Genomic DNA, 13,408 nt, shown 5'->3' with positions numbered 1-13,408 from the left:
ATATATATATAGGAATTCTCCTATAGGGGCTTCACTTTAAGTCTTACCGGTGGGGCTCTCAGTGTTCTTGACCCGTCAACACTTTTCGACGCGATTTTTTTTTATGACCGTGTATGTTGTAGTTATTTAGAGCATCCTGCAAATTTTTAGAAAATTCTGAATAGTTTACAATACCGAAAACTAGGTTCAAACATGTTGTTGCACGCGTGACTAATTTTTTTTATGCGCGTGGAAAACATGTTTGAACCTAGTTTTTGGTACTGTAAACTATTCAGAATTTTCTGAAAATTTGCAGGATGCTCTAAATAGCTACAATATACACGGTCATAAAAAAATCGCGCTGAAAACTGTTGACGGGTCGAGAAACACTGAGAGCCCTACCGGTAGAGCTTAAAGTGAAGCCCCTATAGGAGAATTCCTTATTTATATATATATATATATATAAATGGTGATTTTATGTAGGGCATTACTTTTGCACCTATTGTAGATGTGTTTTTTATTTTTAGTACTTAGAGAATTTATAACACAATTTTTTTTGTACGAAAACTTAGTAGGCATCACGTTAATTTTCAGTCAATTCTAAATAATATACATTGCCGAAATAAGATTTCAAACAGTCAGTTTTCCACGTGTATAAAAAAAATCAGATATGCGTGCAAGTGACTTTTTTAACTCTGATTTCGATACTGTAAATTATTTGGAATTTCTAAAAAATTAACAGAAAAACTGTTATAACTATAACGAACGCAATCATACAAAAAAAATTAGATTGTAATTTCTTCAAGTGCCAAATTAAAAACGGCTCTGCTATAGTGGCAAAAGTGATACCCCAACCTAAAAAATTTCATATATATATTTATATAAATATTTAAAAGAAAGAAAGAAAGAAAAGCTTGAATAATATTATTGGCTATGAAACAGGAAAACGAAATAATAAAGTAACTATTCTGCATAAAGGATGGCGTTTGAAGATTCTGATGAACGGATACTTTGTTGAACTTCAAGCACCAATTCTTCCATGCTCAATTGACATTCCAGCCCTATCTGTAATACAGAATATATCCAAAATGTAAATATATGTTTATATATATACACAAACATCCATTAATTAATTTATACATTAAAAAGATCATCATCATGTCCAGGCAATCAAAGCTGATTGATCCATTGAGGCAATAACTCATATGTACTATATATGGCTGGCTAGTGCAACAAAATGTGGATATAAATATATATATACCTATAGCTAAGCCGCCATTATTTTTTAGTTAGCCATCTTATTAAATTAACTCGCACGTTAGTGATCGTTTTTCTTGTCATCATGAATATTATTAACTTACAGGAATGAAAGTCTAGCTGCTAGGTCACTACCTTAATTCTCTGATGATCATTATCTATCTATCTAATTATATATATACACACATGCATACAGAATATACTACTACAAACAAACTACGTAATAAATATTAATTAATGTCGTATCCACTGTCTAAACTTGATTGGGCAAGCACATACATATATGTGTATATTGTCGAAACTGGTCTACTTAAACCTGTTTGAATTAACCTATAACCATATCTTGTCATGATTTCACACATATATTATACCTTAATCTTCAATTTCAGGGAAGTTGCATATAAATTTATATATCATCTAATTAATTGATTGATTTGATTTCTCTACATAGCTAGATCATTATATATATATATATATATATTATGTACTTAATTAGTTTCTTTCGATGTTAAATTGTGAGTAATAATAATAGGTTTTCTATACGTTAATATATAGCGAATATATATACCTTAACGACAAAGGAGTATAAAACAGTGTCTTCCATGCTACTGACATTGAGATGAAGAACCTCAAAGGAAAGCCTCTCCAATACACTAATTATATTGGTGATTTGACCCGGAATTCGCCGTGAAATTATCTTCATTAGGACGTTGGACCCTGAGATCTTTGCTTCCACATCGGCCGTTAGGGAGTTGCAGCATGCTCCTAGCTCCTTAACTACATGATTGTTACTTATTTCTAATCCCAAAGGGCTATCAAGATGAGTAATAGTAGTAGTACTACTACTACTTGTGTGTTGTAGTACTAGTGGTCTAGGGCTTGGAGTTGGACCAGGGCTAGGGCTCACACTCTTTCTTCGTTTCTTCGACTCCAAAGATTGAAGAACTTGGTGCATCTCCTTGATAAATTCAATCACACCCCCTATTATTGATGCTTGGTCTCCCTAGAAAAGAAATAAGCAATCAATATATAAATATACAATTCATATAAATATGTCAAAGAATAAAGTACATATATATATACCCTTTTGATATAGAAACATGGGGTTAAAGAACGTAGAACTTTGAGATGTTCATTCATCTGTCTTCTTCTATTTCTCTCTACAGCGATGTGAGACATTTTTATTTTATTTTTGGATATTTGAGCGTCTTTGTTCGTGTGCCAGTTTAGTACTTCTACACACGAAGTAGTAATAATATATATATAGTTGAGCTTATCCCTATTTATAAGCACCAAAACTGTACACTTCTCTCTTAGGTTTATATGTATTAAATGCTATATGCGTCGCTCTCGTGAGGTACTTCTAGCTAACTCTGGTTTGTTTCTCTCTCGAGGACTCTCTCTCTCTCTCTCTCTTTCTCTCTGCCTACATATACTAACTACACGTCTCACGTTTATTATATAGGCTCAATTACGTGCCCAAACGAGTGAGTTAATTAGAGCAAGGGGACTAGCTATCTATACTTGTTCCTTTATTTCTCTCATCCATTGCAACATTTATCTGCTTCTTAATTCATGCATTGATCTATCATGCATGCCATGCTCATCTCTTCAATATTGCTCAACCATTTATTTATTTTCTCTTCTAATTTCCCAACTGATCTATAACTTCAACTCACTATATATTGATGAAATTCTTGTCGAAAACATGTGTTTGTGTGTTAAAAAAAAAGAATGCAATATAGTTTATTAAGTTGAAACGATGTAATAACTAGCCCTTTAAACATTAGCTGGACTACTTCTTTTCTTGTGATATATAGATATGATATAAAGTAACACGTGCAATTTTGGTCAAGACTCAAACGAACACGATTAAACATCGTTTCATAAAATGATTGATTTTGACGAAGATTAAAATCAAAATATATTTCCATGTTATATCAATTGATTGAATTAATCGATCGATATGATATATAATATTAATGTTTGCAAAGATTAATCAAATCATTCTTTTTTTCTACATTTTTATTAAGAAAAATTAGCTGAAAAAAGATGTTGACAAAATGACTCTGATGTCTAGTTTCTTCTCTCATTTGTAGTGATTATTTTAACTTGTTAAATAGTAACATGGTTGATAATTGTGTTTTGATTTAGGGTACTTTTTTAAGATTTTATTTTGTATTTTAGATTTTTTATTTTGGATACTTTTTAAGATTTTGTTTTATAGAAGTTAGATTTTCTTCTCTCATAATCGTTGGAATTTTATGTTTACTTTTTCTGGATTTGATCAAGTATAGGAACCATTGGTCTTTTGAAAATGTACATAGATTTGCTAAGCTGAGTTGTTATATAATGGTGGATTTTTTCCCCCTTTATTGTGTATCTGAATACTTTATATACTCTGGGTATTTGTTTGTTTGTTTTGAATAATTTTTCATTTAATTTTTTTAATCGGTATTTTTCTTTATATTAGTGTAAGTATTTGCACTATGTTTACATTAATTATTTGGTTATAACTTATATGTTTATAAGCTTTTATTGGCACACTATTTTTTCTATTCTAAACATTTTTTTCGATTAAAACTCCCATAAAATTTAAAAATTAAAAAAAAAATCAACCTAAAATATTTCCAAACTATTCTACTATTTTCTCATTTTTTCTATTTTTTTAATTAATTTTTTATAACTTTTTAACCGATTAATATAATTAAAATAATAAAATATCGCAAACATACACTGGGTCAATTATTGTTATACTCTTTGTTATATTCTTTGGTTGTTATTAAACTTTTTTTTTATTGTTAATAATAAATTATTGTTATAGTTAGTTTTCTGGCCTTTTTTTGGTTTTATGAAGTATTTAACATAAATATCAAACTCTTCAACATATAAATTTATTCCATTGGCCTTTCTTTGATATATTTTTTTTCCTGTACAGTTACATGATCGAGACATTGTTGGTGAGCTACTTAAACACTACTATCAGCTAAAAATATGATGCTATGGCTAAGAAAGTTATTTTTTTTAGTATATCATATTCTTGATTGAATTTCATCATCTGCATAGATGTCTTAATAATATATTTTATATTTGGGATTGTCCAATCTTTATTGTCTGTCTTTGATGGTCATTCCCTAGAAAATTTGAATGAATTTCGTATCATACCCTCATTGCGCTCTTCTTAGCAATTGTTCCCTAAATTTTCTTTGAATAAAAATTTGGGGAGAGCTGTTGGCTGTCCTGTTGCCATTTTCTTCATTAGTGGTTTCAGTTCAATCCATCAATATTATGGGAGAAACCCAATTTTAATTTTGTTATGTTTTTTGTTGGTATTATTTCGTCCTTTTCTAAAGTGATCTTACTTTTTGTTCTTTTTCCATTTTAGCAATATGGGAGACAATATTAGAGAAATTTGATATATATATATATATGTATATATATCTTCTATATAAAAAGTGTGTAGATAACGAAAATTCTTGATTTTAACGGTTTTTTATTCTTTTAATGTTAACAGAAAAAATTTATACTTAACGGTATTTTGTAAACACTTCAACTTAAATAAAATAAATAATTAAAAAAATTAAAATATAATATTTTTGATATATTTTACCATGATAATTATTTAAAAATAATAAATAATTAAACAAATTAAAATAAGATATTTTTGAGATATTTTACAATGATAATTATTTAAAAAATTAAAATAGGATATTGTTGACATATTTTACCATGATAATTATTTAAAAATAATAAATAATTAAACAAATTAAAATAGGAAATTTTTTAGATATTTTGCAATAATAATTATTTAAAAATAATAAAACCATACGTTTTATAACTTAAATAAAATTTAATTAAACTTAAACTCAAATAATTAAAAAAATGGATATTTTTGAGATAGTTTATAATAATAATTATTTAAAAATAATAAAATAATTAAACAAATAAAAATATGATATTTTTTAGATATTTTACAATGATAATTATTTAAAAATAATAAATGATTAAACAAATTAAAATAGGATATTTTTTTAGATATTTTACAATAATAATTATTTAAAAATTATAAAATCATATGTTTTATAACTTAAATAAAATTTAATTAAACTTAAACTCACTTATTATAATAATATCATATTAAACATATAAAATAATATACTGTCAATTAGCAACAAATTGTTTTTTTTTTAAAAACTACCAAACAATTTAAATTTAAAATCTACGTATAATATTTAATATTACATTAAACATATAATATATAATTTCTTATTGTCATACCCCAATTCAAAAACTAAACAAACATAAACTTAAACAAAAATAAATAAATTATTTAATTAAAATATGATATTTATTTAAAATTTATATGACATTAATATAAATATTATAAAAATGACTTGTATCTAATATATATATATATATTTATTTATTATGGGAGACCCCAATTTCAAAAATAAAATTATGTTGTTGGTTGGTATTGTTCTAAACTAATCTTACCTTTTTTTTTACTTTTTCCATTTCAGCAACATGGGAAATATTTAAGATATTAACATTTTGAGTGTGGCTCCACAAGTTTATCCCGCTTTATTTCTTTTTTTTATATTATTTTACAAATGATTGAAAGTTGTATTGTTTATATTTATATGTTATATATATATATATAGCGACTACAATGCATCACCCTTTTTTGCAACACCGATATATCTTTTTTCTATTTTGGTACCTGGATAGATATAATCCCAAAAAAATTTATATGACTGTGTACATTGTATGTATTTAGAATATCCTGCAATTTTTCAAAAAATTCTGAAAAGTTTACGAAGCCGAAAACAGAGTTCAAACTGTCAAATTTTACACGCGTACACAAAAAAACAGGCACGTATGCAACAGACAGTTTAGACCATGTTTTGGTACCATAATTTATTCAGAATTTCTTGAAAATTTGTAGGATGTTCTAGATAGCTATAATGTACACCATCATATAAAAAATTTTGGGATTATAACTATTGAGGTACCGAAATAGAAAAATGATGCACCGATGTTGCAAAAAAGGGTGATGTGTTGTAGTTGCTCCCTATATATATATATATATATATATCTTGTGTTAGTTTTATCAAGTGATACTTTAACTTTTAATTCTAAATGGGTTATGTTGTTCGTGAATTCATCATTTGACATGGGGCAATCATTATAGAGAAGCAATTAGGCTCTTGGGAGGATGGTGAAGCTCTATAAAGTTCGTCCAGAGCTCCTCAGAGTGTAGTATCCTCCCAGCAAGCCGAGTTCCCTGTTTTAAGCATGTATGTCTCCAAGTGAGGCCACGTTCCGAGGACCACCCGATAGTCCGATAGTCCTCCAGGTCTAGGAGTTTTTTCCTCGGGTCTGGACAGGGTGTCAGGTGTCAATCACTATAGCATTGGGCCACCACAAGATTGTCTGATAACTTTTTGGGCACCTCGAGTAGTAGCACTGAGTTCATACACTCAACAATTGGTATTTCCCACAACGTCGCCTAATACGGAAAAACATGCAGCCACACCCTGACAATGTCGAAAGCATGTTTCTTATAAAGTTGATGGGCTGCAACATACAAATTGGGCCATCTGCGATACGAACGGGCCCACAGTCTTTATTAGAACATTCAGATGGGTTAAATAGAAAATTTATCGATATGTAGATCTCTATGTGAAAGGGATAGTGCATCTTCATGGGGCTTTGAAGTCGATTGTGTCAGATCGTGACCCCACATTTACTTCCAAGTTCTGGGGAAGTTTTCATAAAGCTATGGGTACACAGTTGAAATTTAGTACAACTTATCATCCTCAGACAGATGGTCATTCTAAAAGGAAGATTCAGATACTGGAAGACATGCTTCGAGCATGCGTTTTGGACTTTGAAGGGTCCTGGAGTAAGTATTTGCCTTTGATAGAATTTTCCTACAATAACAGCTATTAGTCGACCATTGGAGTGGCTCCTTATGAGATGTTGTATGGTTGGAAATGTAGATCGCCCATTCACTAGGATGAGATGGGTGAAGGAAATACTAGGGTCCTGAAGCAATTCATATGACCAATAAGGCTATCAAAAAGATTAGACCTCGGATGCTTGCATCACAGAGTAGACAGAAAGCTATTCAGATCCGAAGAGCAGGAATGTGGAGTTCCAAGTGGGAGACTATGTCTTCCATGGAGTTTCACCATTGAAAAGGGTGAAGAGGTTTGGGAAGAAGGGTCAGTTGAGCCCTAAATTTTTAGGACCTTTTGAGATCCTAGAGAGGATTGGTCAGGTGGCTTATAGATTAGCCTAGCCTCCGGCATTGTCAACAATGCACAATGTGTTTCATATTTTGATGCTTCGGAAGTATGTATCAGATGAGGCTCATGTTCATTACGAAGATCTAGAGCTGCAGACAGATCCATCTTATGAGGAACATCCATTCCAAATATTAGACAGGAAGGACAAGTTCCTAAGGAATAAAACTATACCTTTGGTTAAGGTATTATGGAGGAACATCAAGGTCAAGGAGGCGACCTGGGAATTTGAGTCAAATATACGGGATCAGTATCCCGAGCTGTTCGGGTAAAATTTCGAGGATGAAATTCCTGTAGGGAGGGGATAATTGTAACATCCCAAATTTGCTAATCAGGCATAGTGCCTTGATTAGTGTGCCATGAGGGAATAAATGGATTTATGTGAACTATATGCATGATTATGTTAATTATGTTAATTATATTATGATATGAGTATTATAGCATGTTTAGGTGTATTAAGCATGCATGTGGGCCTGTTTCTTATTATAAGGATATTTTTTCGTAATGTTGACCTGTTGAGGGTATATTTGTAAATATATGTATTTTATGATTGAGACCATATTATTATGTGAATATATTTGAGTTATTCGACACAAGAGGATCCTAGTGAGCAAGTTAGTGGTTTAGTCACAACGGGGTCAAATACCCGGCTTGGGGTGAGCCTGTTAGGAAAATATAAATTCGCCTCAATGGAAATAGTAAGAAATTACAACTCTATAACTAAAAATTACAAATAAACAAAGAAAATGAAGAAGATGGTGAAGAAGAAGAGAATAGTAAAATACAACTCTAAGCAAAATGTTACAAATAAAGTAAAGTGTTTGAAACAAAAGAAAATAAAAGATTACAACTCTTGAACAAGAAATACAAGTAAAAAGAACAAGAGAATAAGAAGAAAACAATACAATAGAATGGAGAAGAGAAATACAAGAAAACTCTTACTTACACAACCTAAGTGAAGAGGGTTGGGGATCACCAACTTGAACAAGGTTTAAAACCTTTGTCCAAAAGCTTATTTCCCCCTAACTCAAGCACTAAGAGATCTCTCTCAGATATTAGAAAAGCTTTCTGGAATTATCAAGCCTCAAGGTGTTTCTAGCCAACTGTTCTAATGGATAGAAATGTTGTGTCTTTCAAGTGAGCTACATGCTCCTATTTATAGAGATTAGAGACACCCTTTGAATTTCAAATTCCACCAACCCCCATGGCTATTACCAATATTTAATTGGATTAATATGGAATTAAAAATGAGATTTGAGAGTTATTCGGGTTTTTGGAACCGTTTAACACATTTGGAAAAAACTGAAAAAATGGCCTGAAATGCACCTGTGGCCGCGGCCAGGGACATCAATGGCCGCGCCCACTGCTCTCTGTCCCCAGGTCGTGGCCACCATCATTCAGTGGCCGCAGCCACAACCCAGTTTCAGCACTTGAAAATGTGCTGTTTTTCCAAACGGTTCCAAACCCTCCCAAATGATTTTGTAACCCCCAAAACACATTATTGGGGTTAAAATCATATCTCTAACAGCCATTTCTCAATGGCTTTATGAAATTCATCTCAATATTGTGTAACACCAAATTTACACAATAAAGGGTAATATTTGGAAGTTACAAATTTGTAACACCAAATATGTTACATTATTTGGATATATCTCATATATCTAAATATTGTAACTCTCTATTATATGTTACAATATGTGACACTCTTTGTCACATTTATTTAATCTAAAACATTATATTATAATATAATATAATATTACATTATATTATAAAATAATATAATAGAGCCTAGGAGTATTTTGATAATTTAGTACATTACTGGGATTTATTGGGTAATGGGAAGTTACTTGGTGACTATTTGGGAAACTATGAGGTGTTAATTGAGATTGGGGGAAATTGTGGCAAAATACCCTTTTTCCCTTGAGGGCATTAAAGAACTAAGTAAAGGCTATGGGATTTTTGGTCTTTTCCCTGACCTTGGATAGACTTAGGCTAGTAGAAACCCTCAGAAATCAACAAACCACATTCTCGTTTCTCTCTCTCTCTCTCGTTTTCCCTTTATTTCCCTAGGTTGGAGATAAGTTTTTTTTTTCTAAATTTTGGGGGATTTTGATTTGAACTGAAGGCTCGGAGCTATGAATTTAATTAGGAGCAGCTTAGGGGTCGAATTACACAGCTGAGGTAAGATCCCATACTCTATTTTGTTGTAAATTTATGGCTTGGTTGTGGTGTTCTTGAGTTTTAAACCCAAGGTTGGGATTTTGAGATGTGGTGAGGTTTTGGTTTAGTTTTTGATATTAATATGCTACCTTTGATGTGTTGTTATGAGTTAAGAACTCAATTCTGGGTTTGGTTGAGGTTTGGGAACTGATTTTAGGGGTTTTGGTTCGGAGGAAATAGCTGGAAAATGTTGGAAATCTGGGTTCGCAGGGTTGTGTCGCAGCACTGTTCTTGGAGTGTCACGGCCCTTATGAACTCAGGGGCGTTGGGATTCTTCTAAATCTCCATAGCACCGCGGCACTTAGTGGGTTGCGTCGCGGCGCGTGTCTAGTGAAAATAGGTCCAGGACTCTCTGCTTTGTGGCGTGCATCGCCACTAATGGAAAAGATTAGCCAAGTGAGGTTTCGAGTTGCGGGGACTCAAACCTAAGGGCTTGGGAAGGATTCTACTACCTGGCTTAGTAGAATTTGAGGTCCCAGAGGCTAAGACTCGCTCCGAAAGCCTTTATTTACTTGATATTGATGGATATTCTCTATTATGGTTGTGACTAGGGTATCCCTAGGGCTCAGAAGGGGAACGTGCTCGATGGTCATTTTTATTTAGCCAGTTCTTGGACCAGAAGTAAGAAAACTGCACCCCGAGTTATGATTAGGGCTCGGGCCCCTATGAATCAACTTGATTATGATTATGCCTTTGATTATTTGATTAAGCATGCTTGAATTTTCTGTATATGAACAATTGTTAAATTTGTATGATTCTCTGTATTATCTGATTGAAAGGCTTGACTTATAAGTCAAGGGTGGCAACAGCGCGCTGAGCGCTGGCCAATATGGTTAGGCCTGTCCAAGAGTGTGGTATACACTTGACCGACCCTATGGTCACTTAAAAAACAAAGCGTTAGGTACGCTTAGCCAGCTCTAAGGATAGGGCAATGGGCCCCATGGTGACTCTACAGTCACTTATCCTAGGGCAACAAGCCCTGGTGTGACTCTATAGTCACTTATCTGGATTGAATGGATGCATGAGCAGTGTTATTACTGCTAGGCATGCTAATTATGATTTTGTAATATGTTATTAACTGCTTTTGAGCATGTTTAAGTTTTCTTGTTGAGCCTTGGCTCACGGGTGCTATGTGGTGCAGGTAAGGGAAAAGGGAAACTGGACCATCCATGAGTTGGAGAGCTTCGGTGGCGGTGTGTACATATATATATCTTGCTTGAGCACCACAATGGTCATCCCTCTTCGGGCAGGCTCAAAAGTTATAGACATAAAGGATCTCTGCTGGAGAAGGGGCAGGCCAGTTCTGCCTCCTCATAGTTAGAACAACCCTGATAGCACCCGATATGCATTCGGGAATAGCTGGAGGGGAGCTATGCCGATGACCTTCAAGAAGCCGGCATAGTACTAGTGGAGCGGTAAAATAGCTCCCATCTGGAGGTGAGAGGTGGTCCACGCTCTAAGGTCGTGAACGCTATCGTGCGCCCTCTCGTTCTCCCGGGACAAGCACACCAGCATGTCTTGTGTATCCACTCTGTGGTAGGAGAGGATCTTGTTAAGATCTCTGTGGTGACTCAGCTTACTCAGGAACTCCTCTACCTCGAAGCCATCGGTGATATAGGTTTCATCCCTTGGTAGGGGACCGATGTTGGCCTGTTCCTCCGAGATGCCAACTCAAGTGGGGCTCTGAGCTGCCGAAGTATTGTCTTCCCTCACTAGGAGGGCCCTGCTCTCCTCCGCAACCTTCTACTTTCTCTTCTCGGGGAGTCGTCCTGCATCCTAAGCCATTTCCAATATCTCGTGATCGAAGTAGTAGAATCCTTGTTGGTGGAGGTGATGTAGAACTTCGCACATTTGAAACAAAACCAAGTAGTTAGCGCCTTGACCAGAAGAAAAATAGTCACAAACGAGAGACCCTAAGACTACTGCTCGGGGAAGAGAGGAGAAAGAATGCTAAGGGACTGGGGTGTCCTTGGAACTAACAGATTTGTGTCGAAGAACACCACTGAAGGTCATGAACCTCCCCAAAATTTGGAAATTTTCCAGATTCCGGTCCAATGCCCAAAAGCATGAAAAAATGCATAATGTGCGGAACAAGCCATATTGACCATTTTAAATGTCAAAATGGGCTTCAAAAGACTAAAAAGAGGTCAAACCATAACCTACAAACAAGGACAGGCCAAAACTACTTACTTGATATGAAGCGCCTGTAGGTGTTGTGTTGTGTTGTGTTGTGTGCGAACCCGAAAATGCTTCTTGTTGTTCAACTAGAAGAACAAGGATTCTCTCCAGCCGTCCAAGTCTTCGAAGACACAGGTGCTGGTGAGGGGTTTCAGGCTCTGGGAGTGGTGAAGCTTTGGGATGAGTTTGAGAGCTTTGATATTTTTCTAATTTCAAATGACCAAAGTGAGTATATGAAGGGTAGTTCTGGAGGTTTATACTTGAATAGCTTGGGGTGCAAGCAACTCCACCCCGACCGTTGATCACCTACGGGGTAGGCACTCAAACGTGGTCCAACAGTCATGATTATCAAGGCACGGATCATGATTATTAGCATGGGAAAAGGCAACCTCAGATATAGGGCGAAAGGACACTTCGGGTATGGATTGGACGTCTTGGAGTGGAATAGACTCCTTATTAATTGCACTGATTGATGGGCCCAACAATAAGGACTCAACACGTGGTTTCACAGTTTTTGAGTATGACGCCATGAAGAGCTCAAGAGTCACCTCTTGAGGACCCTAGAAATTACTCATCTCTAACAATGTCTCCACTGTCCGAGGACAAATGAAGACTTAGGGGGAAAATGTTGTCCGTGATTTCATCTTTGGACATGTGGCAGTCATTAGAGAAATAATTAGGCTCCTCGAGACGATGGTGAAGCTCTTTAAAGTTTGTTCAAAGCTCCTCGGAGTGTAGTATCCTCCCATCAAGTCAAGTTCCCTATTTTAAGCGTGGATGTTTCCAAGTGAGGCCACGTTCCGAGGACCACCCTAGAGGTCCTCCCATCTTCTTGATCTGATAGTCCTCCAGGTCTAGGAGCTTTTTCCTCGGGTTGGAAAGGGTGCCAGGTGTCAATCACTATAGCGTTGGGCCACCACAAGATTGTCTGACAGCTTTTTGGGTGCCTCGAGTAGTAGCACTGAGTTCGTACACTCGACAATTGGTATTTCCCACAACGCCGCCTGACATGGGAAAACGTGCAGCCACACTCTGGCAGTGTCAGAAGCGTGTCTCCTGTAAAGTCAATGAGTTGCAACCTACGAATTGGGCCCCCTGCGATACACATTGGACCATAATCGTTATTAGAACATTCAGAGTGGTTAAATAGCAATTGACTCTCCAAATAATTGGGGAATATTTGTAATTAACGATATTAATGAGTGTCAGCCCCTATAAATAGTGTTTGGATAACATTGTAAAAGGATTCACAACTTTTGTACTCAGAGCAATATATACGTTGTCTGATTAGTGCCCAAAAATACACATTTATTGATTTTAATAGTCAAAATAAATTAAGTTTTAATTAATATTTTCATGGAATTAATATGATTTAATTTATAAATAAAAATATTTAATCTTAATTTAATTTGTTTTATTTTGTAGGATTTAATTGGTATTTTTGGTACTTTGAAACAAAGAAAAAA

At 34.4% G+C, this 13,408-nt stretch overlaps 1 protein-coding gene across 1 annotated transcript; it reads right to left on the bottom strand.

Annotated features, from left to right (window-relative positions):
* Positions 1 to 758: 758 nt before the first annotated feature.
* Positions 759 to 2,472, bottom strand: LOC133816656 (transcription factor MUTE). The gene is made up of 3 exons (XM_062249031.1): positions 2,320 to 2,472; positions 1,805 to 2,239; positions 759 to 1,044 (listed from the first exon to the last, which is right to left on the bottom strand). The coding sequence occupies exons 1-3, from the start codon at positions 2,413 to 2,415 to the stop codon at positions 943 to 945; spliced, it is 633 nt and encodes a 210-aa protein (XP_062105015.1). The 5' UTR covers positions 2,416 to 2,472; the 3' UTR covers positions 759 to 942.
* Positions 2,473 to 13,408: the final 10,936 nt, after the last annotated feature.

This window comes from Humulus lupulus, chromosome 2 (genome assembly GCF_963169125.1).
Source record: "Humulus lupulus chromosome 2, drHumLupu1.1, whole genome shotgun sequence".
NCBI classification, from domain to species: Eukaryota; Viridiplantae; Streptophyta; class Magnoliopsida; order Rosales; family Cannabaceae; genus Humulus; species Humulus lupulus.
The sequence above is the reverse complement of the archived record's forward strand: the minus strand, read 5'-3'. Positions and strand labels throughout refer to the sequence as shown.